The sequence below is a fragment of the Bolinopsis microptera genome, chromosome 11 (genome assembly GCF_026151205.1).
Source record: "Bolinopsis microptera isolate Bmic1 chromosome 11, MBARI_Bmic_1.0, whole genome shotgun sequence".
NCBI lineage: Eukaryota > Metazoa > Ctenophora > Tentaculata > Lobata > Bolinopsidae > Bolinopsis > Bolinopsis microptera.
The window spans coordinates 6,479,953-6,503,004 of NC_087082.1; the positions used below are offsets into that span (position 1 = coordinate 6,479,953).

At 40.9% G+C, this 23,052-nt stretch overlaps 1 protein-coding gene across 4 annotated transcripts in view; it reads left to right on the forward strand.

The window, feature by feature from the left end:
* Nucleotides 1-22,685, forward strand: part of LOC134822637 (fibrocystin-L-like) — a 72,743-nt gene extending 50,058 nt beyond the window's left edge. For 3 of the 4 annotated variants that reach the window (XM_063833779.1, XM_063833776.1, XM_063833778.1), the window contains 31 exons: nucleotides 1,737-1,863; nucleotides 2,979-3,062; nucleotides 3,318-3,409; nucleotides 3,549-3,675; nucleotides 3,911-4,071; nucleotides 5,701-5,817; nucleotides 6,047-6,145; nucleotides 6,906-7,098; nucleotides 7,280-7,419; nucleotides 7,605-7,716; nucleotides 7,884-7,993; nucleotides 8,108-8,296; nucleotides 8,533-8,665; nucleotides 8,872-9,055; nucleotides 9,847-10,052; nucleotides 10,208-10,396; nucleotides 12,222-12,347; nucleotides 12,486-12,589; nucleotides 12,773-12,971; nucleotides 13,236-13,462; nucleotides 13,719-13,872; nucleotides 13,972-14,090; nucleotides 14,565-14,822; nucleotides 14,968-15,117; nucleotides 15,302-15,499; nucleotides 15,673-15,804; nucleotides 15,945-16,082; nucleotides 16,408-16,489; nucleotides 16,681-17,012; nucleotides 17,163-17,292; nucleotides 22,599-22,685. In XM_063833779.1, the coding sequence (XP_063689849.1) occupies nucleotides 1,737-1,863; nucleotides 2,979-3,062; nucleotides 3,318-3,409; nucleotides 3,549-3,675; nucleotides 3,911-4,071; nucleotides 5,701-5,817; nucleotides 6,047-6,145; nucleotides 6,906-7,098; nucleotides 7,280-7,419; nucleotides 7,605-7,716; nucleotides 7,884-7,993; nucleotides 8,108-8,296; nucleotides 8,533-8,665; nucleotides 8,872-9,055; nucleotides 9,847-10,052; nucleotides 10,208-10,396; nucleotides 12,222-12,347; nucleotides 12,486-12,589; nucleotides 12,773-12,971; nucleotides 13,236-13,462; nucleotides 13,719-13,872; nucleotides 13,972-14,090; nucleotides 14,565-14,822; nucleotides 14,968-15,117; nucleotides 15,302-15,499; nucleotides 15,673-15,804; nucleotides 15,945-16,082; nucleotides 16,408-16,489; nucleotides 16,681-17,012; nucleotides 17,163-17,237 (4,557 nt within the window). In that variant the 3' untranslated portion in view covers nucleotides 17,238-17,292; nucleotides 22,599-22,685. Of the gene's footprint in view, nucleotides 1-1,354; nucleotides 1,467-1,736; nucleotides 1,864-2,978; nucleotides 3,063-3,317; nucleotides 3,410-3,548; nucleotides 3,676-3,910; nucleotides 4,072-5,700; nucleotides 5,818-6,046; nucleotides 6,146-6,905; nucleotides 7,099-7,279; nucleotides 7,420-7,604; nucleotides 7,717-7,883; nucleotides 7,994-8,107; nucleotides 8,297-8,532; nucleotides 8,666-8,871; nucleotides 9,056-9,846; nucleotides 10,053-10,207; nucleotides 10,397-12,221; nucleotides 12,348-12,485; nucleotides 12,590-12,772; nucleotides 12,972-13,235; nucleotides 13,463-13,718; nucleotides 13,873-13,971; nucleotides 14,091-14,564; nucleotides 14,823-14,967; nucleotides 15,118-15,301; nucleotides 15,500-15,672; nucleotides 15,805-15,944; nucleotides 16,083-16,407; nucleotides 16,490-16,680; nucleotides 17,013-17,162; nucleotides 17,293-22,598 lie in introns of all 4 variants that reach the window. The other variant, XM_063833777.1, reaches the window with a different exon arrangement.
* Nucleotides 22,686-23,052: the final 367 nt, after the last annotated feature.

Genomic DNA, 23,052 nt, shown 5'->3' on the forward strand with positions numbered 1-23,052 from the left:
CACCCGTCTCTTCTACTTCTTCCTAGGAGTGGGCACTATCTTCATCTCCCTCCTCAACCTCAACAAGTTGCACTGCCTGCACTACCCACTCAGGGTGAACACGAGGACTAACCGACAAGGTTACCTGATCTGCGCGGGGGTCTGGGTAACAATAGCCCTGACGTGGGGGGGTCCCCTTATAAACAGACTGGTCCACGTGACCACTATCATAGTGTTCCAGGTCGGGGGGAGTCAGTGTAGTTCCGACACTTCTGCTCACACTGTGCTTATTAAAGTCATGACCATGACTGCTGCGGTGGTGTTTGCGTTCCTGCCAGTCCTCATGATCCTGGTTACTTCCATTTGGTTGTGTTGTTTTGTGAAGCGGGTAACTGGAGCGTTACAACGACAGAGCATTCTCACTCTCATCTTCGTTTCCAGTGTCATGTTCTCCTCTTTTGTACCCTACTTCTGCTTTGTCATCATGCGGGATAACCTCCCGCCGGAACAGACTCGTAGCAAGTGGTTCTCCACCTTCTTCAAGATAACGAACCTTGTTGTCTACGCAAACTATGCTGCTAACCCGATAATTTACTGTCTGACTATCCGGAGTTTTGCCACGTTTGTGAGGGTGAAGATAGCAAGCTGCCACAGATTCTCACCTTTTAGACTGTTACCTCGGCTTAGGTTATGGTTAGGCTTAGCACTGTTCCGTCTCTCCAGAGTTACAAGCTGGAATCTGTCTGACTCTGACAACACTCGACAACCTAACTAGAATACTGAGGTCATCTTTAATCCCTCTAATCATTTCCCTTTGTTTTGAGCTCTCCATCCTTTACCTTTTTATTGCGTTTCATATTTTGGAGGGTTCAGAGTGGCTTTATTAGGAATATCACGTGATGCCCATACGAGGAGTTATTAGCCGTTCTGAACTCTTCAAAATGCAATAAAGTTTTATTTATTTTATGATTTATTTATTTTATGCTGTTTTTAATTGTGACTTATTTGTTAAATTTATTTCAAAAGTAATTTGTGCTGAGTTGTGACAATATTATTGGGGTACTATTAACTTATTAAAATTGTTAACTTTATTTTACTACGTTTTGAAATTTGAGATTTTGAAATGAAGATTAGCTTTGTAACTTGAAACTTCTCAAAAATATACAGAGAAATCATGTGACAAATTTCGATGACAATTTGATCAAAACATAGAAATAAATAATACAGTAGCATTAAACTTTAAAAATTATCCTTTGAGCTAAATCGTTATCAGATTTCTTTAAAAAACCTTTTCTTCAAAACGTAAGCAACATCAAGTTCTGTATTCATAACATGGAAGAATAAAATCAATAACAGCATACTTTTCTCCCCACAGGTAACTGCCGAGCAAAACACTCAGATCAGATTCAACAACGTGCACATGGGCACCTATTACAAATACACTTCTTCCTTATCTCCGGTTATCTCTGGTCTTACACCTGCAACCGGTATGTTTGTGTTTATTTATCCGGTTCAGAGACACCAACATGAGCTGGAGAGTGCTGGCATTGCAGTGGTCAAACAGTGGTCAAACAGTGGTCACACAGTGGTCACACACAGCTCACACACAGGTCACACAGATAGCACACACAGGGTTATTAGGGACACTTGCATATTTTAAGTTAGAAACTGTAGATGTAAACAGCACTCTTGAGCTCTAAGTGGAGTCTCTGAGCCTGTTGTCATGGTAAAACTTCCTCCCCTCCCTTAACCACCAGGTGTCCAGCTCTACAGAGGAGGATATCAAACTGTTACTAGTTGACGGCAGTGTTAGCAACACTAAACACAAGTTTATCTATACTCCCGCCCGCTCCGTCGTTATTACAGATATCCTGCCTTCCGAGGGTACACAACTACATGTTCCTAATCCTGATCAATCACTATAATAACAGTGATTCTAATGAGAATAATTGATCGTGTCTGTATCACGTGATATTTCACTCCTTATTATATGGGCATCACGTGATATTCCTAATAAAGCCACTCTGATCGTGTCTGCATGAATAATTATTTGTAGATGCACCCAAATAATGAATGTACAGTTTCACAATCGTGATTATAAAGTGGACTATTATAGGAGCTTGTTAGCTGCTATAAAGCTATAACCACGTGGACCTGAATATCGCTTAGTCAAACCTGGGGTGGACTAGTTACTTAAGGTTCCATTTAAGGTTCCATTTAAGGTTCCATTCAAGGTTCCATCCAAGGTTCCATTTAAGGTTCCATTTAAGGTTCCATTCAAGGTTTCATTTGAGGTTCCATTTGAGGTTCCATTTAAGGTTCCATTTAAGGTTCCATTTAAGGTTCCATTTAAGGTTCCATTTAAGGTTTCATTTGAGGTTCCATTAAAGGTTCCATTTAAGGTTCTATTTAAGGTTCCATTTAAGGTTCCATTTAAGGTTCCATTCAAGGTTCCATTTAAGGTTCCATTTAAGGTTCCATTTAAGGTTCCATTTAAGGTTCCATTTAAGGTTCCATTTAAGGTTCCATTTACGGTTCCCTGCCTTATTTCCCCGCTCCTTCTTGCTAGGTTGTAATTTACCTGACTCAGCTTACTTCTAATCTGTTGAGGAGACCTTAGTTTATTACGGTCCAATTACAAACTGATCAGTTGATTCTAATTTATTCGTGTCACCAATTTGACGATAATTTTAATCGTCACATACAAGAAGCGGAGAATCTGATCGGATAAATTGAAGTATTTTTTATTTTCAATCCGATATCGTCCACAGGTGATCCCTTTACACCTCTTGATTAATATTGTGCAATGCAGGAACGATGTATTCTTCTTTAAATTTGTATTGATCCCGTTTAATGCGACAAGGAAAAATGCTCTTATCAGGAAAGGATAAGAGCATTTTTACTTGTCGCATCAAACGGGATCAATAAAAATTTACGCAAGAATACATTGCAACCATGCGACTCATAAACAATATTCCAATCCGGATTTTACAATGCAGGAACATACAACACGGAGATCACAATAGCTGGTGAACGTTTCCTCAATGCTGCTAGCGATGCTACTAAAACCTCCGTTGTTATAGGTCGGTTCTTTTGGAGATTGGTTACATTGTATAGTAGTTACAGTTGTAGTTTAGTTCCAGCACTCGTAGCATATTAATTATTATGCGAATTACTCGCAGTATTTCAAATTCCAGCACATGTCAAATATTCTACTTACTTTTTAGTTAATCTCTAGATATCCAAATATTATATATCCCAACCCCTTGAATTTGTGACTCAACATTTAATTTAATCATAATGTTAATCTATATTATAATAAGAAATAATGTCTGCAGATGGTGATAAGACCTGCGTCATAAGCTCAGTTACACTAACTGAGATAAAATGTAAACTGCCTCACGCCGTTGCCAAGGAGATGAATGTTGTGGTAAGTTTACATAAAGTAAACATTGGATTAAAGTTAGGCAATTAATTAAAAATGTTTCTTTCTCTCGAATTCTTCTGAACATTTGTCCTAAAACTAATTATAAAATAACCGATTAAACCAAATAACCTCATTTATTTAGGTCACTGTGGACCCTTATGGCAGCTCCAACGTAGACCAGAAGATTGTGTACACAATGGTGCTAGGAGCAACCGACCCAGCTAGTCCTACCACTGGTAGTTTGGGTGGTCCTTCCATTGTACTTCAGGGTAAATATTGTCTTGATATTCAGCGGTTACCAGAATCCAACAATGTATCTCTTAAATGGTTCTATCATCTGACTCCTAATTATCTTCTCACTCCTTATTATCATCTGTATGCTCAGCATTATATGTATCCTAATTATGACTGTATCTTAATTAATAATTATGTCTGTATGTTAATTATGACTGTATCCTATAATTATGACTGTATCCTAATTATGTTGTGACCCCTAATACCCAGGTTCTGGGTTCCCACACGGAGCTGAGGACACGTCCCTGAACGTGACAGTGTGTGGGGTGGAGACAACAGCTGAACTAGTCAGCAACTCCCAGCTCAACATCCCTCTACCAGCCTGTCCTGATGATGTTTGCTCCACTGCTTCTCATTCCTGTGATATAGTGGTGAGTTTAGGGTTCACTGCTTCTCATTCCTGTGATATAGTGGTGAGTTTAGGGTTCACTGCTTCTCATTCCTGTGATATAGTGGTGAGTTTAGGGTTCACTGCTTCTCATTCCTGTGATATAGTGGTGAGTTTAGGGTTCACTGCTTCTCATTCCTGTGATATAGTGGTGAGTTTAGGGTTCACTGCTTCTCATTCCTGTGATATAGTGGTGAGTTTAGGGTTCACTGCTTCTCATTCCTGTGATATAGTGGTGAGTTTAGGGTTCACTGCTTCTCATTCCTGTGATATAGTGGTGAGTTTAGGGTTCACTGCTTCTCATTCCTGTGATATAGTGGTGAGTTTATGGTTCACTGCTTCTCATTCCTGTGATATAGTGGAGAGTTTAGGGTTCACTACTTCTCATTCCTGTGATATAGTGGTGAGTTTAGGGTTCACTGCTTCTCATTCCTGTGATATAGTGGTGAGTTTAGGGTTCACTGCTTCTCATTCCTGTGATATAGTGGTGAGTTTTGGGTTCACTACTTCTCATTCCTGTGATATAGTTGTGAGTTTAGGGTTCACTGCTTCTCATTCCTGTGATATAGTGGTGAGTTTAGGGTTCACTACTTCTCATTCCTGTGATATAGTTGTGAGTTTAGGGTTCACTGCTTCTCATTCCTGTGATATAGTGGTGAGTTTAGGGTTCACTGCTTCTCATTCCTGTGATATAGTGGTGAGTTTAGGGTTCACTGCTTCTCATTCCTGTGATATAGTGGTGAGTTTAGGGTTCACTGCTTCTCATTCCTGTGATATAGTGGTGAGTTTAGGGTTCACTACTTCTCATTCCTGTGATATAGTGGTGAGTTTAGGGTTCACTGCTTCTCATTCCTGTGATATAGTGGTGAGTTTAGGGTTCACTGCTTCTCATTCCTGTGATATAGTGGTGAGTTTAGGGTTCACTGCTTCTCATTCCTGTGATATAGTTGTGAGTTTCGGGTTCACTGCTTCTCATTCCTGTGATATAGTGGTGAGTTTAGGGTTCACTGCTTCTCATTCCTGTGATATAGTGGTGAGTTTAGGGTTCACTGCTTCTCATTCCTGTGATATAGTTGTGAGTTTAGGGTTCACTGCTTCTCATTCCTGTGATATAGTGGTGAGTTTAGGGTTCACTGTTTCTCATTTCTGTGATATAGTGGTGAGTTTAGGGTTCACTGCTTCTCATTCCTGTGATATAGTGGTGAGTTTAGGGTTCACTGCTTCTCATTCCTGTGATATAGTGGTGATTTTAGGGTTCACTGCTTCTCATTCCTGTGATATAGTGGTGAGTTTAGGGTTCACTGCTTCTCATTCCTGTGATATAGTGGTGAGTTTAGGGTTCACTGCTTCTCATTCCTGTGATATAGTGGTGAGTTTAGGGCCAGGGTTAGGGTTCACTGCTTCTCATTCTTGTGATATAGTGGTGAGTTTAGGGTCAGGGTTAGGGTTCACTGGGAATTCCGCGGGATTAGGCTTCTTGGATACTGCCGTTAGTCTGCGTCTGTTGGCTTTTTAACTTGTTTGTATGTAATTGTATGTTTAAGGCAAAGTTAGAAAAGAGTTCTATGAAGACTACGTGTTCACACAGGATAAGATGTAACCAATTAAACAGGTGCAGAGGTACGACACAGTTCTGACGAAAACGGGAGCTGTGACCTACAACAAGGCTGATACCCCAACTGTTACTAACATAGACCCCAGCGACGCGGGGACTGGTGGTGGTAAAACTGTAAGTATAAGGGACATTTTTTATCGCTTATTAGATCCAGTAAACTATCTGCTATCTGTAACTAGAAAGTTTGCTCGGCTGTCGGCGGACGTTAGATTTCCATTCATCCACTGTTTATTCTCATTTATCCATATCTCATGCCCTATTTCTATGCCTTCACCTGATGAATTATGTTAGGAGAGTTAAAATGTTAACTAAAATTGCTCTTTATTTATTTTGCGCATCTCAGATCACAATAACTGGAACTGGGTTCAGTGACGCCACATCAGATGTCAGTGTTAAGTTTGATGGAGTGACCTGTACTCTTCTCTCTACATCAACCACTCAGGTAATGTTAGAAATTCTAATAGAAATTCGCCAATTCTGTGATGACGTTCTTGTCAAAGAAATCTTTTAAATAAGCTCAATCTCCAGAACATTACCGTTGTCCTCCTCCTCCTCCTCCTCCTCCTCCTCCTCCTCCTCCTCCTCCTCCTCCTCCTCCTCCTCCTCCTCCTCCTCCTCCTCCTCCTCCTCCTCCTCCTCCTCCTCCTCCTCCTCCTCCTCCTCCTCCTCCTCCTCCTCCTCCTCCTCCTCCTCCTCCTCCTCCTCCTCCTCCTCCTCCTCCTCCTCCTCCTCCTCCTCCTCCTCCTCCTCCTCCTCCTCCTCCTCCTCCTCCTCCTCCTCCTCCTCCTCCTCCTCCTCCTCCTCCTTCTCCTCCTCCTCCTCCTCCTCCTCCTCCTCCTCCTCCTCCTCCTCCTCCTCCTCCTCCTCCTCCTCCTCCTCCTACCCCTCTTCCTCCTCCTCCTCCTCCTCCTCCTCCTCCTCCTCTTCCTCCTCCTCCTCCTCCTCTTCCTCCTCCTCCTCCTCTTCCTCCTCCTCCTCCTCCTCTTCCTCCTCTTCCTCCTCATCCTCCTCCTCCTCCTCCTCTTCCTCCTCCTCCTCCTCCTCTTCCTCCTCTTCCTCCTCATCCTCCTCCTCCTCCTCCTCTTCCTCCTCCTCATCCTCCTCCTCCTCCTCCTCTTCCTCCTCTTCCTCCTCATCCTCCTCCTCCTCCTCCTCTTTTAAATAAGCTCAATCTCCTGAACATTACCGTTGTTCTCCTCCAGATCACGTGTAAAACAGGAGCCAAGGCAGACAAAGCTAACAAAGACGGAGTAGAAGTGAGAATTAACAAGTCTCTAGCTCTTAACCCGGGCAAGGAGACTATGACTTACATGGATAAGTGGAGCTCTAAATTCACGTGGGGTGGCGATGAGAAGAATAAACCTGTCGAGGGGGATTTGGCTGTTCTTACTGAAGGTACATTCTTGATGATTTATGTCGTTTTAAATTTATGTCACGTGTTACTATGGTTACTCAGAGGTTCTAATACCCAAAATACCCTCAATCATCTCAACCCTAAAGTTACAGAGAATAATAATAAAATTCTTACCTGAACAAACGAACATTTGGGCGCACAAACTGACATACTGACAAACAGGTCAGATAATCTACCTTGACGAGAGTCCCCCGAAGCTGAGAGCTCTGCTGCTCAGGGGAGGTCATCTGGTATTTGATGATAACCAGGATCTCATACTGAAATCTGATTACATCCTTATCTTGGGTGGAGGTTCTATCACGGTAAGGGTTAATTAATGAGCTGTATTGATTTTATATAAAAACGTATACGCTTTGTAAATTTTTGAGACAGTAAATTTGTGGGTAATATTCGTTGTAAAGAAACATTGCTAATTAATGACAATCGTTTTGACCACAGTTGTAGAAATTATCTACAAATTTAATTAACAAATTTAAATTTTTACCAGATTGGAACTGAAGACTCTCCGTTCCAACACGAAGCAATTATAGAGATGCATGGCAACCAGCAATCTACTGAACTGCCAATGTACGGAGCCAAAACTCTTGCCGTCAGAAACGGTACGTCTGCTTACAAAGTTACAATTGTCATCGTATTTTGTTACTATCTCATCATAATATGTTCCATCATTTTTTGTTACGGTTTAAAGAATTTAACTTATAATATCTCTGTGAGATTGATCGTTGTTTTAGCGATCGTCTTTCTAATTGATCTTATCCCCTATCAGGAACGGTTGAGATGCACGGTAAAGAGGTGAGCCCTAAGTGGACAGAACTAGGAGAGACCGCTGAAGCTGGTACCACCTCTATCATTATCAACACTGAGACCAACTGGAAGGTTTGATTCTGTTCTGGTTGTGAATCTATAACGTTTAACGTTGACATTAATTAGTTCATTGTGTGTAAATCAGCAACACTAGTTACACATGCTGTATATGTATCATACTTGCAGGTCAGTGACCAGATAGCTCTCTCCTCCTCAAGCTTCGCACCAGAAGAGAACGAAGAGTTTATCATCACCACCATCACCTACGACAAAGCAGCCGGGAAGACCACCCTGGGACTGAACCAGGCTCTTAAGTTCAAACACATTTCTCTTGAACAGACAATAAACGGGGTGAAGATTAAGACTGCTGCCAAGGTTCGTCCTTTCATAGTTCTTTCCATTCCGCTATTTTATCGGCATTTATTCGGCTATGTTATCGGCATTTATTTTTATCGTTGACGGGTTGAATACATTTAATGAACTTATCTAATATTAATATAATAATATCCTGGGTTTGGACAGGATATAATATCGCAAATGTGTGAGACTGATTTTATTTAATTCTTACTTACTCCTAAATTGTAGTGTAACACTAAACTTTACTTTTACAGATTGGTCACCTGACTAGAAATGTTAAAATGCGGGGAAATGTTAACGAAGATCACTTGGAGATGGTAGACGCCTGTCCCCAGACATTTGATCCTGATCAATTTGCAACCCAGACTTGCTTCCAAGGCAGATACGGTATGTTCAATGTTCATCAGTATCAAACATTTTGTTTACACTCGGTCACTTGTCAAGGCATTCGGCGAATTTTCTTTGAAATAAAATGATGTATTTGTGTAAAAATTTGAAAGTTTATTGATAAAAAATCTTTCAACCACCGGAATAGGTAATATCACTTTTCTTTAAAATTTATATTACGTTGTTTAAGCCATCCTCTTTGTCAGGAGCTATGATGGACAGTGACCAGTTCGGATCCCAGATCATGTTCCACGCGGCTGCCATGGAAACACGGGAAGTGCACGGCAGGCTAGAGAACGCAGAGTTCTCCTGGGCTGGGCAAGCGTTCAGACTGGGGCGGTACCCCATACATTTCCACATGAACGGGGATGTGAGCGGCAGTTATGTCAAGTAAGCTCAGCCTCATCAATCTTTATTTTTATACATACAATTATACGCTGTTAGTGTAAAATAAGATGGGCACCAGACCAGTCCTCCCGGGCGTACCAATGGTATACAGTGCCTGCTCACAAATCCTCTCACACTACACACTATACTCTCAGTCGTTCTTAGCGACTGACAACCGCAATAACTCACAATATCTAAGTATTGAACTCTACGTTAATATAACAAATACGATATTCTAGTACCGTCAATTACTCTGATATGACTACTACATACATGCAACTAAGTGCGGTACTGTGAATCAAACGGTTCAATGCTACAATTCGGTCCTAAGCTAGAGTTGAACAAAGGAAACAGTTGAATCGAGTAATAACGTTCGAATGATGAATATAAAGATATTATCAACAATCACAACTTAAACTGTGGCAAGACGGGCCACGTTTGGCGTTCTAGATCAGCGGTTAACACTTTGATTAAACACGTCACCTAAAGAGCTTTTCCAGAACTAATCCTAACGTGTCCAGAAATGCGTTATCGACACGCGCCACGTGATACCACGTGGTCACTTAACTACCTAAATCTACACTCATTACTAACGGTCATATTAATCACTAAATTACAATCTACACAACTGCTAAAACTACTCTAAAACTGCTGCAAACAGCCTACATATTACACTACTGTCTTATCGGTTTATTACTACTTATCTGAAACTCACCTATATTCAATGCTTACATTAGACTTACCATTACATTCGACTAGTCAACAACCAAATTATCTTGAATATTGTCTCTCAGAGGATGTGCAGTCCATCACACATTTAACCGTGCCGTGACAGTTCACGGAGTCAACAATCTCCTCGTGAAAGACAACGTTGCCTTCAATAACATGGGGCACGCCTTCTTCTTGGAGGACGGTGTTGAGGAGGACAATGTGTTCGATGGAAACCTGGCGATATTCACTCAGTCCAGCTCCTCGTTATTAAATGTTGATGTTACTCCCGGTAAGGAATAATCTGATCACAGATTGTTTTTAATTGCTATAATGGACGTCGAGAATGGAATTTCATATTTATTTAATTAGATTTAATGCTTTTATCTTGCCAGCTTACATGAAGTAGAATCATGTTTTGGAAAAGTAACAAAGTGTTAATTTCAGCCTCGTTCTGGATCGTCAACCCCAGGAACACGTTTATCAACAACGTGGCAGCTGGTTCCACCCACTTTGGGTTCTGGTTCAACATGCCAGCTCACCCTGCCGGACCCTCTGCTACCAACACGGTGTGTCCCAGGAATATGGGGATGAAGGAATTCAGAGGCAATGAGGCTCACTCTTGTGGCAGATACGGTACGGGAAATATTTAGATTATTATTTCAGTTTTATATGAGGTGTACATTTCATGATGCATTATGACTAGCCCTTTAAAAGTGATAAACAATAATCCCAAAGAAGCTTTACGTTTAAATTATGAATTATTTTGATCTTCGTTGGATTGAAATAAGTAATTTTGGTTGAAATCGTTTTATTAACTTATTAAGAAAACATTGGTTAGTAATTTATAGCCAAGGCATCAAATAATCATTAACGACAAAATCTGAATGCTTAAAGTAAAATATCTTTTAAACAAAACAGATTCTATACTACATACAATCAATTTTTCTACAGTCAACATCAATAACACATAAATTCAATATTTATGTACGCAATTTCAAATCTCTAATTGAGTATGGATCTACAAACGTATTTATATAATTGTAATAATACTAGTATTTCACCAACCCTATTTATTTAGAGTGTAAAATATGTTTTAGACAAAACAGATTCTATACTATAGTCAATTTTTCTATAATCAACATAAATTTTAAGTCCGTAAATTCAATTTATACTGTCCACTGTCCAGCTGTGCTAAAGTCTAAAAGAACTTGTACTTGGGAACCACCTCAACCTCAATGTCCAGTTTGTATCCAGGACCGGGAAAGGATGTCGCATCCTCTGACACGTATATGGCATAGTTCCCATACACAGGTCGCTGGTATAACTTCCTGTTCCGTGATCAGTGCCTTGAACCAGAGTAGGGTTTGGACTGTCCTGTATGTTGGCGATCTCGTGAGCCCACACCGTCTTGTAACTTGCAGATGCGACTCCTGTCAAGGGGTTGCAAAGAAAGTGGTTACCTAGTCCTTGTGTGTTGTCATCGTTAGCGTTTGCTGCAGATAGTCGTCCTCCAGTCAAAACGATCCTCGCACCGTTGTTACTGTACGCCCAGTTGAACGCTAGGTCTCCTCCCACCGAGAATACGGGGTCGTCTTCCATGTTCTGGGCGTGGTTACTGACACTCTCCTGTATGGGACCTCCCTCAGTAACAACATCTCTCCCTGGGTTCATGGCCTGGAACCTGGACAGCAGAGATCTATCACTCTCTTTGAACCGGAACACTTTCACTGCGTCCACCTCCCCTGCCTGGTGTCTAACTAGAGCTATGTAGCTCACTAGTCACTGGGTGTCTCCAGACCAGTCTGTTCAGGTAATCTTTTGTCAGAGAGTCAGCATAGGTTCCAATGAAGACATCGTCCACCCACCCAGTGGTGAAGTCCATGATATGACCATCAGATGGGTTGAGGTTCATGGCCTGGTACCAGGTACTGGTTTTAACTCGCTCTATCTTTTCTACTTCGGTGGTCCTGGTCACTTCCATCAAACATAGAAGCCAAAGCAGCTGGGGATCATTTTTTTATGATGCAAGTCAAATTACGAGGTTTAAGAGTGTCAAAAATGGAATGACCGAGAAATAATCTGGAATTTGTGAGGGTACTTTAATAACCCCCTCTATCATGCGAACAATAATTCAATTGTTATTTGATAATTGCATTATGGTCCGTCTTTTCTTTATATTCATGATCGATATTACGATTGTTCACATGGGAACCAGACACAGCATGCCACCAGTTACGCTGCAGAACTCTAATTAAGATTATACCCCGATTAGGTCACGGAAACAAACCGTTAAATTTATTACGTTATCAACTTTTGCATTTGGAATCAAATCAATCGAAGACTTTGAAAACTGGGCTTAAATATAAAATGACACGTCACCTAAGCTTGGGGTCTACTTAAATATACCTTTCTCTATTTACACTTACACTATGAGTTTTAATAATCCGTTATTTGGCAGGTATTTGGGTCTGGGAGTTCTGGAACCCCCGTGGTGACGGAAGCTGTGAGGCAACCACCCCTAATATGACAACTCTGCATGATTTCCACGGCTGGCATAATCTTCGAGGAGTAGAGATCGAAACTGGTAAGGTTTTTTGATGAAAGTTTATATCACCGATTGTCCAAAAACGTTGTGATATTTTGTTCCTCAAACAATTAAAATTTGTTTAAACTTTTAAATTTCTGATAGCTTATGTCTGGTTACCTTGGTTACCTTGTTCAGGTAGTGGTATCGCTATGGATAACTTCCTCCTCCACGACAACTGGTTCAGTCAGATGGAAGTACACAAGTGTATTGACGCTACTTTTGAAGAGGGCAACACTCGGGTACGTAGAATGTAGATTAAAAATGTTGATATAATAGTTAATGATTTTATGTTATGATAATATTTTATTTAACGGATTGTAAAATATTTGTTCCAAGACCGTTGACGAGTCTAACTTGATGCGCGTCTTGACAGGTTATAAGCTTTCAATAATTTAGTATCTTGATCTAACTCTCCCGCGCAGATGACGAACTCGCAAATCATCTCCAAAACACAGTCCAGCGACGGACTTAAGATGCTCTACATGAACGCAGAGTTCGAGTGTGGTAGTGGGGTGGTGTTACCTGGTAAAGGTATGATGTCCGTACACGACTCCACTATGCACGAGTTTACAAAGTGCCCGGTATGGGAGGCTTGCGGAGGTTGCAAACCCAGACAAGGAGGTATGTGTTTCGTTTGTGTTTTGTAACATCTGAACGGGGGATGATCGGAGAACGTACAATTGAGACTGTTTTTCGGAAGTGAACAGCTGCTGAACTTACATGAAATATCTTGCATTAGGACAGATTCTGACCATGTCGAAATCTGTGACCAATATGGCGACCGTGTACTCAACAAGAATTCATGGTCATATTAATATCAATAATAATATTTTGACCATTTTATTAATAGTTTACTTAATGTTCACTCCATATCTCTGTTTCCAGGGTTCCCAAGTGAGTTTAAAGGAATCAGCTACATAAACAGTCCTGTAAAAGGGAAGTTCAAGTGGGAATTTGAGATTATGATGAGAGATCTGGACGGGTCTCTGAGCGAAACTGGTAAAAAGAACAGCATTGTCACTCCTAATATGGACATTTTGGATAAGTCCTCCTGCGCTAAGACAGATTCCTGGTCCCATGGTTCCGTTGAGGGGGCCGTCTGTGACGACAAGGTAAACAATGCCCAGTTTGTGACATTTAAGCTAACTGTTCCTGTTATTTTAGAACGTGTATTTTTGCGTGTATTTTTTGGTAAGTTTTGTCAAATTGATTTTGAACCATTTTGGTACTGACGAGCACCCTGTATGTGTGTTATAGCACGTATGTATAATGTATATATATATATATATATATATATATATATATAACAAGATGATAATGTATAATGTATAATGTATAATGTATAATGTATAACGTTCTCCCTTCTAGACGAGCCTAGTCCGTCTAGCGTGGAACCAGCCAAGCATTTCTGAGCTCCTCTTTAAGTCGGTGTTCCTAACCAACACTCACGGAAGCGTGTCAGTGCCTTGGTTTTTCAAGAGGCTGACTCACAAGCAAGGATGGATGGCCACTGTTCCTACTGGTAAATCGGACAGTGTTTTTTAATTTAATGAGTGATTGAATCTGTAAATTTGATTATAAATCATAGATTTTCGTTGTTACTAAAAGTCGTTTGTTTTAGCAAATTCGTACACAATGAAGTGGGATACGGATCTAAAGTTCACAAATGCGTCCTTCAAGATGACAGCGTACTACCCAAAGGATGGTGACTACATTGTCTTGGAACAGTCTCTTAATGATGTAAGATGTTTCAATTTTTTATTAACTTCTTGAGAACTTACAAACCGAGAAGAAGGTTTGTGAGTTTGTCACTGTCTTTGGTCATGAAAAAATCATGAAATTAGTGTTTAAATCATTTTATTTGGCCGCTTTTTCTTAAGCCTGTTACTTCAAAATAGTAAGTAGTAGAATATTTTACTTGAAAAATGCAAAATTGTTATTACCTTACGAGACATAATTCCGGTAACCTAAATGATTTGGGAACGAAAATACGGAATTTTTAATTTTTACCGAAAACCGCCACATTTCGTACCCCAAATTAAATCATGGTATTTGGGGATTTTTTATAGTTATTATTTAATTATATAATCCCCATATAGATTTTAATCAAGCTAATTTAGGAAATATTTAATACTGTGTTGACTATTTAATTATTGTATTGTATTGATGTATTTGTTTTTCTCTTTAAAAAAATTATATAATCCCCATCCTCAGAAACCGGACTACATCACGGTAGGAGGAAGCTCCAACAAGAAACTAGAAGCAATAGACGGAGCAGTAGATGACCCGGGCACTTTTACATTTGACGACGAGACCAAGAAGCTGTCCCATCTGATTACTGGCAAGGGTGTCGACACGACACAGGACCTTAAGATGGACCTGAAAGTGTACAAGTGTTTCTATGAGAACTGTACTGATCCTCATCCTAAACCTCTGCCGACCAATCCAACTGTTCTTCAGAGACCTGAAACGGTAAATATACCGCGGAATCTTTATATACCCCTGAATTATTGAAAATAATATATTTGTCTCTCTTACAGGAGCAGGTTTGTTTAATTCAAATTCTAAAAGTCTTCTAAAAGTCTTGATTTAATACTAAAATAGTTGTTATTTCCAGCCAAAGCGATGGTCCGTGTCGTCTGACTGGATGGGGACAGAGGAAGGACTTGGAGGATTTAACGGTATCCTCCCTAAAGTAGGTGATAATGTTATCATTCCCTCTAGCTGGTGGATGGTCTATGATGCCTCCATGGAGGGCCTGGGTGATGTGAGTCAAAACTTTATTTTTTATTACTTTGTTTCTAAACTTTATTTTAACGTTTAAGAGTTATATTAGAGTTATTGATAATTTTTAAAAGAAAAATATTTGTTGATAATCCAATTCAAATAGTTCGGAACCAGACTAATAAACACTATTTTACGATGGCTAAATATTACCAATATACGCCCAGATCATGGTGTACGGAGTGTTGGAGTTCTCTAACGAGGTGGACACTGTCCTAGGAGCTAACAGGATAGTTGTAGTTGGCGGCAAGTTGGTTGTGGGTTGGGGTGACGACCCCCTCAAAGTCAAGGCTCATATCAAGTTGACTGGTAGTAGAGACGACAAGGAGTACACACTGAATGATGGTACCACTGTCGGCTCTAAGGTGAATAAGGAACAGTGCCGTGTTTTCGTCGCATATTTTTGTATTTTCGTACTATTATAATATCTTACTTTTCAATACTCACTGAAACCATGCTGATATTCGGCCAACAGTCTGCTCTTTTCCTGTGTAACCATGGTAACTTACTGTGTAACTTGATAATTTTTCTCTTCCAGGCTCTAGGAATAGTAGGTTTCACAGAGATGCACGCTGTTGTGCCTGATGTTCTCTCCACTACACTCACAGTTAAAGCACCAGTGGGTGCCACCACCATCACTGTTAAGGACAATGTTATGGACAAATGGAAGGTTGGTTATCTTTGTGTCAAAGGAATATTACATTTCTGATACCGCACCGGCTGCAATCAGCAGCATCTAATATTCATAATTTCGAAGATATCGACCACTTGTATGGTTTAATTTACCATTATTTTATCATAACCTTCCAGATTGGAGACGAGATCGCGATCGCTTCCACCTCATTTATACCTGAGCAAGCTGAAAAGAGGACGATAACTAAAGTGGAGGGTCATATGCTGACTCTGGATACAGCACTGGAGTTTGAACACGACTACATGCTCGAAACTGTAAGTTATAGAATAAAACATGTAGTCAGGATAGAGCTGCATATTACACATATTTTGATAATTTCGGCGCAGAAATAAAATTAGCACCTTGTTAGTACTGAATACCTTTGTAGATATTAGTGGGGATAACATTCTGGGTTCCATCTTGTTACTCTATACCTGTACACTGCTGTTAATCTGCTCTTTTCTTATCTTTACTAGGCACTGATGATGAAAGAACGTATTCTACTAATGTTATAAAGATTTAATTGGAACTCATTTTAAGTCATTCGTTGTCTGATAGCGGGAAATACTGATTCTTTATAGTTTACTCCATTCATCCCAGATCCACGAGCACGTGTACGAACGTACTGCGGAGGTGGGACTTCTCACAAGACTCATAACCATCGAGGGAGTTATGGACCCTGGTAAGTTGTTTGATATTTAGTGGTCTTAACCGCTACACGTGTCTCTAATTTCACTATCTGTGACAATCGAAGATAAGACGAATAATTTATTTTAGTATTTTCAATTTCTGTGATTGTGAGCCAATTTCTGTGATTGTGAGCCAATTTCTATAAGGACACGTTTACGATTATCTAACCCCCAAATCCCCTAGCGGACACGTCACTGTACGGGGGCAGAGTGCTTGTCTCTGACTACAGCCAAGTTAACGAGGCTGGAGAACGTGAAGAATTCATCCCTGTCGCTCAGATCATGGGTGTTCAGTTCAAGAACTGTGGACAGCGTGGATACCGAGACTACTGGGATCCCAGATACGCTCTGGCGATACAGAACACCAAGCCGAGCGAGGACAGCTACGTGAAGTCGTGTTCAATTGACGTGTCACATAATCACGCTATCGGTATCCTGGGGTCTCACAATGTGGAGGTGTCGGGTAATGTGATCTACCATTCTCGCGGCTCCGGCATCCTTACCAACTCAGAAAATGTAAGCTAGAATCGTTAGGGTTTCTGATAATATAGAAACTCTTTTGCAAAGTTATTTCTTATACTTGTTTTCTGAAAAAGTGAATATGTTTTTTTGCATTTTATTTTATATTTTAAATTTTTATCACATCTAACAAACATTTGCCTTTAGACCAAGATTGTTGGTAACACTGTAATCTACATGAGGAGCTATGGAAACTGGGAGACTCCAGTTGAGAAACGATAACTACAAGATGGACGCTTGTTTCGAGACTTACGAAACTAATACTGCTTCTCTCAAGGTTACTTTTCACGAGATTCATTTTTTAATAATTTTGAAACGATCTACAGTATTGTTTATTATTCAAAGAAGGTCAAATGAGTGATGGTTCAACAAGGGCTTCTTGGTGATATCTATATTAAGGTTGATGTGGTTATTTCGGTATCATTAATAACGGTGTTTGGGCTGGGGAGGGGACGAAGTGTGCAAGTTAAAAATATAAAAAACCATATTATCTTATGTCTAGACGCGCAACTTGTTGGAATTTTCCTGCTCTGCTATTTGTTGTTTTGAGGATTCTATCAGATCCATGATCTAGCCGTCTTTAAATAGAGATTTAGCCTTTAGGTACTGAAAACTGAAAACTCACCTAATTCTAAACAAGTTGGGGCTGTGGCACTGGAGAAGGTGGTGCCCTCAGTACAGGTGATAGTGTTGCTACCTCTCAGCAGAAACCCCTCTTCACATGACACTGTCAGCACTGTTCCTGCTTCTACTGGAAATGTTGCTTCCGTTGTGATCTGACCCCAGGCTGGATCTAGACCCGTACACTGTACCGTAACTGTGGAATGCGAATTAAAAGAATTAAAAACTTAATACAAATTGATCAGGTATATTTATTCTCAAAGCAAGATTCTCGATTCTATCTTATGTCGACCACAACGCGATTTAGGGATTTGTAGTTATCATCATATAGAGAAAATTACCAAGTTCTTCATATCTGTAGTGTGTGGAAACATCGTCGTAATTACTAGATAGATGGCCGTGAAATCTCAATCCTGCCATAAGTTTCTTCATTGAACACGTGTCACCAACATAGACCCAGGTCACCTCCAGAACATCATCAAACCAAATTTGCAGCTGAGTGGACGTCTTCAGGAAAGTCAGAACACCAGCTTGTTGGAAGAATCCTTCCGTTCCTTTGAATACGTAATCACAATTTTGTGAATGTAAGTTTTTTGGTGAGAATATGAAATTTGTTTCTGCTCCCATAGTCCATCTGATGTCGTTAGATCCATCTATCTTCTTATCGGTCTGCATCTGGAACCTCTTACCCTCCACTATTTCGTATACATAAGTGCTTTTGTCTTCGGGGACTGGGATCCATTCGCTGTACTGGGTTCCTGGGAAACATTATAATGTGAAAAGAAAACACTACCAAATAAGGTAGTGTTGTCATGTTAACACTACCAACATTAGACATAGTAATCTCTGTTTTATTCAAAATGTTATTACAAAATTTCTTTAGTGAGTTAAACATGTGAGGACGTATTGTGCACAAGTCGTATTATAAAACCCTATAAGTTTAAATCAGATAGATCATATATGCATTGGAAAGCGGTTTCGTCAGTCACTTTTTGATGTTAGGGTATGTCGCGGGGCAGACATCGGTTCCGATCATTATCTGGTTCTAGGACTGCTGAAAATCAAACTTCAGTCAGTGACAAAGATCAACGCCAACAGGCCCAATGTGCCTGCCATTGAGCGCCTGAGGGATAGTACTACGGTTACAGAGTACAATGTGGCTCTTCAAAATCGATTTGCAAGTCTGGATAGTGAGGTCAACCTCGAGGATATGTGGCGTAATCTCAGTCAGACCGTCACTGATGTCTCACTAGAGGTACTAGGCAAAAGACCCCGGAAGGCAAAGGAGCAACACCTGTCACGGAAGACCAAGGATTTATTGATTCAGCGGGCACAGTTTAAGCGCAAAGACCCAAACTCGGACGCTAACAGGTCAGAGTATTCTAAACTTAATAAGTTAGTCAAGAAAAGCAGCAAGCTAGACGACAATAACTGGGCAGTTAGAGTAGCTACTGATCTTGAGGAAGCAGCGAGCAAAGGTCAGCAGCGTGAGGTATGGGCAAAGATCAAGAAGATCTCTGGTAAGAACAAGAAGCCTCGAGCATCTTGTGTCCGGGACAAGGACGGTAGGAAGATCACGGATCCCCAACAGCAGAGGGATAGGTGGAAGGAGCACTTTACTGAACTTCTGAACCCTCCATTATCAAGTGTCGACCTTGCCGACCTTGATACAGTACCACCCCAACCCCACTTTAACTCTCTCTCTTGTTCGGATGGACCACCCACCAGAGACGAGATTAGTTATTCCCTGACAAAGCTTAAGAACAACAAAAGCCCAGGAGTGGACGGGATAACTAACGAGCAACTGAAGTATGGTGCGAGTGCTCTAGTTGATCAACTAGAGTGTCTATTCAAGAAAGTGTGGGAAGAAGAGACTGTTCCTGAAGATTGGTTAAAGGGTGTGATCATTGTTATTGGGAAGAAAGGAGACACTTCAGTTTGCGGGAACAACAGAGGGATCACCTTAAGGTCTACAGCATCCAAGCTTTTTCAGATGATTCTTCTTAAGCGGTTACATGCTGGTATGGAGTGTCTTCTCAGGGAGAATCAGTGCGGATTTAGACAGAACCGCTCATGTATTGATCAGATTTATTCTCTCCGAACTATTATTCATAACTGTCTTGAGTTTAACATTCCTCTTTACATTAATTTTGTCGATTTCAAGGCAGCGTTCGATTCTATCAGAAGGGACTTTATTTGGTGCAGTATGAGACACTATGGGCTGCCTGAAAAATATGTCAGAATATTTCAGTCATTTTTTGGGGGTACCATGAGTGCCGTGAGGGTTAATGGGGAGCTGACAGACTGGTTTGATGTTAACTCAGGCACAGGTCAGGGTGACATTCAAGCACCTCCTGTCTTCAATTTCTGCCTAAACTTTTCTGCATTTCTGGCTGAGACCAACAAGATCATCAGTCAAGGCGCAGTGCTGCAGAAAGAGATGAAGACGGTCGAGGAAAAGGTCATTCTGGACACCGATTATGCCGATGACATGGCTATTATGGACAACTCAGGGGAAGGCCTACAGGAGTCAACTGATCTTTTAGTTCATTACAGCTCCTACGCTGGGCTCAGAATAAATGCAAAGAAGACCCAATGCATGGCTGTAAGCAAGTGCGCCTCCCAGCGACCTTTCATCAAGGATGATTGTATTGAGCTGTCGGTTGAGGGTGAACCCGTCGAGCAGGTTAGCAACTTTGTCTACCTGGGTGCAACTATCAGTGGGGATGGGACAATCAACAGAGACCTGGATGTCCGTATCCAGAAGGCTAATGGCGCCTTTCATCAGCTCTGGAACATTTGGAATAGCAGAACTATAAAGACTCCAACCAAGATCAGGATCTATAGGGCTGCTGTCCTCACCATCTTGTTGTATGGAGCTGAAGTCTGGAACACCACCAAAAAGCAGATGAAACGCTTCGAGGTTTTCCACCAAACCTCCTTGAGAAGGATTCTTAGGATTAAATGGTTCTTTCATGTGACCAACGACGAAGTTCTTAGGAGGGCTGGCATCAAGTCAGTTGAGACTTTCATCAGTGCTGCCAGGCTACGTTGGTATGGACATGTAGTTAGAATGCCAGACTCTAGACTACCGAGGTTTCTGTTGAACTGGAAGCCAAATTATGGAAAGAGGTCAAGGGGCAGACCCCGTAAGAACTGGAAGTCCTGCGTACTCGAAGATGCTGCTAAGTTTACAGGTGTTGAACACATCGACAACGACACAACAGAAGCTTTGGCTACCAACCGAGTACAGTGGAGACATATGTTACGCCGCCAACGCGATGTGTGTGATGCAGGCCACTCCAACGACTAGGAGGAGACCTTACCATGTATGTATGTATGTATAAGATTAAATATCGGGGAATAGGCCGACCAAGACAAATCTACTTGTCTATGTTACTAAAGGAAGTTGGGATGAAATCTAAAGAGGAACTGCGAACTCTGATGCGGGACAGAGATATATGGAGGGGGTTATCTGGCGTAGATCGGACTTAGTTCCGACATAGTAGGATTAGAATAGAAGAAAAGAAGTGAAGGGGCTTTAACGTTTCAGTTTTACATGCCTTATTAAAGAAGTGAAGGGGCTTTAACTTTTCAGTTTTACATGCCTTATTAAAGAAGTGAAGGGGCTTTTACTTTTCAGTTTTACATGCCTTATTAAAGAAGTGAAGGGGCTTTAACTTTTCAGTTTTACATGCCTTATTAAAGAAGTGAAGGGGCTTTAACTTTTCAGTTTTACATGCCTTTCTATTCAAACAAATTATATATATATATATTATATATTGCAACAATTATTAAAACAAACCTCCAAAAGTTGTCTTTGGAAGACTCAGAAACATTGTTGCTATCACTATAGTGATTGTTGTCGTATGCATTCTTTACTGTGGGATGTCTTATCAAATTCAATCATTTTGTGGAACTTAATATGGTCGTTTTTTAAAGTTTTTTAATTTTGCGGTATTATCCTAGCATATGAGCAAAAAACATGCCCAACTTTTTAATGAAGAGATAATGAAGACATACTGAACAACTATGAATACATAAAAACTGTAGCAACGACACGTTACCTAGCTGAACAAAAACTATCATCTGAGCATCAATTAACACTGACAGGGTGCCCAGTAAGGAAATAATCGAGACAACAACCATAAATCCGAAGTAACTATGGTTACTACTCTACACACGATGATGCAGCACTCTTTAACAGGCACTGGTTTGAAGTATTCTGGTACGTTAAGCAAGTAGTTCACATCCCATGCGATTAGACGTTGCAGGGGACTGGAAAACAAGGATCTGTCTAACCGTGAGGTCCTCACGTGCAAAGTTTGTAGAAATGGCAGCCAATATATTCCTGATGTGTCAACTCTTGACATCAGCTCTGAGATTCAGTGTTCGAGTATAAGCTAATGATCTTGCTGCCTGGTTTCAATCTCGTAGAGTGCGTTATTGTTTAGTTGACCAGGTGCCTGGTGTCATGTAGAAGATGTTATTTGCGGAGAAGATCCAGTCACCATTCTGCATTGTTACCAGATACTAGACACAAATATAAACGGAGCCCTGGTCTTGTTTAGAAGCAAGAAAGCTGGGGACCACGCTCCACAAAGCCCGTGCTAAACCATTAGCTACTGAGCAACTAGTTAGTAGTATTTACTGTAAGTAGCAGGGTCTAGACATACAATTCGCTCCATAGGAATTAAGCAGGTGAACTAAGTAGCAGGGTCTAGACATACAATTCGCTCCATAGGAATCAAGCAGGTGAACTAAAGAACTAAGGAGCAGGGAACTCTGTAAATGAGGACCTTTAGTGGGGCTTTATTTAATAGTGTTACCACGACAAGACCACCTTATTTGGTAATGTTGGTATATTGAAATAGGTGAATGGCCCATTGCTAGGTGCCATAATCTCATAATGGCAACATTGGTATGTCGAGATTTTTACTTTTAATAACACTTTGTTTCCAGGACAACAGGTGCGGTGGAAGTGAGAGAGCCGGGTTCTCAACTCAGGGAGAGAAAGGGGATGGTAACTTCTGGGAGAACAACGTCGCTCACGGCTGTCTCTGGGGCATCTTCATCAGGAAGTAAGAAGAAACATTACCTGCTAGTTGTTGGTATAGACAAATAGCTCTGTCGTTCACATATTACGCAATCATATTTTGGCCAATTTTCAACCCCCCCCCCCCCCCCCCCCCCCCCCCCCCCCCAGACCCCCCTTGATAATTTATAAGCAATATCCATTAACACTATCCTCTGCTTTTAGGGCAAAGCTTGAAGTTACGAAGCTGAACAATGTGATCCTCTGGCAGAATTATGACTACGGAGTGGTTCATTGGTCAGAATCATCCCTAGTCATCCAGAACAGTGTGTTCGCAGACAATGGTTTCTCTGTGACTGTGATGGTCGTTGGACCCAACCC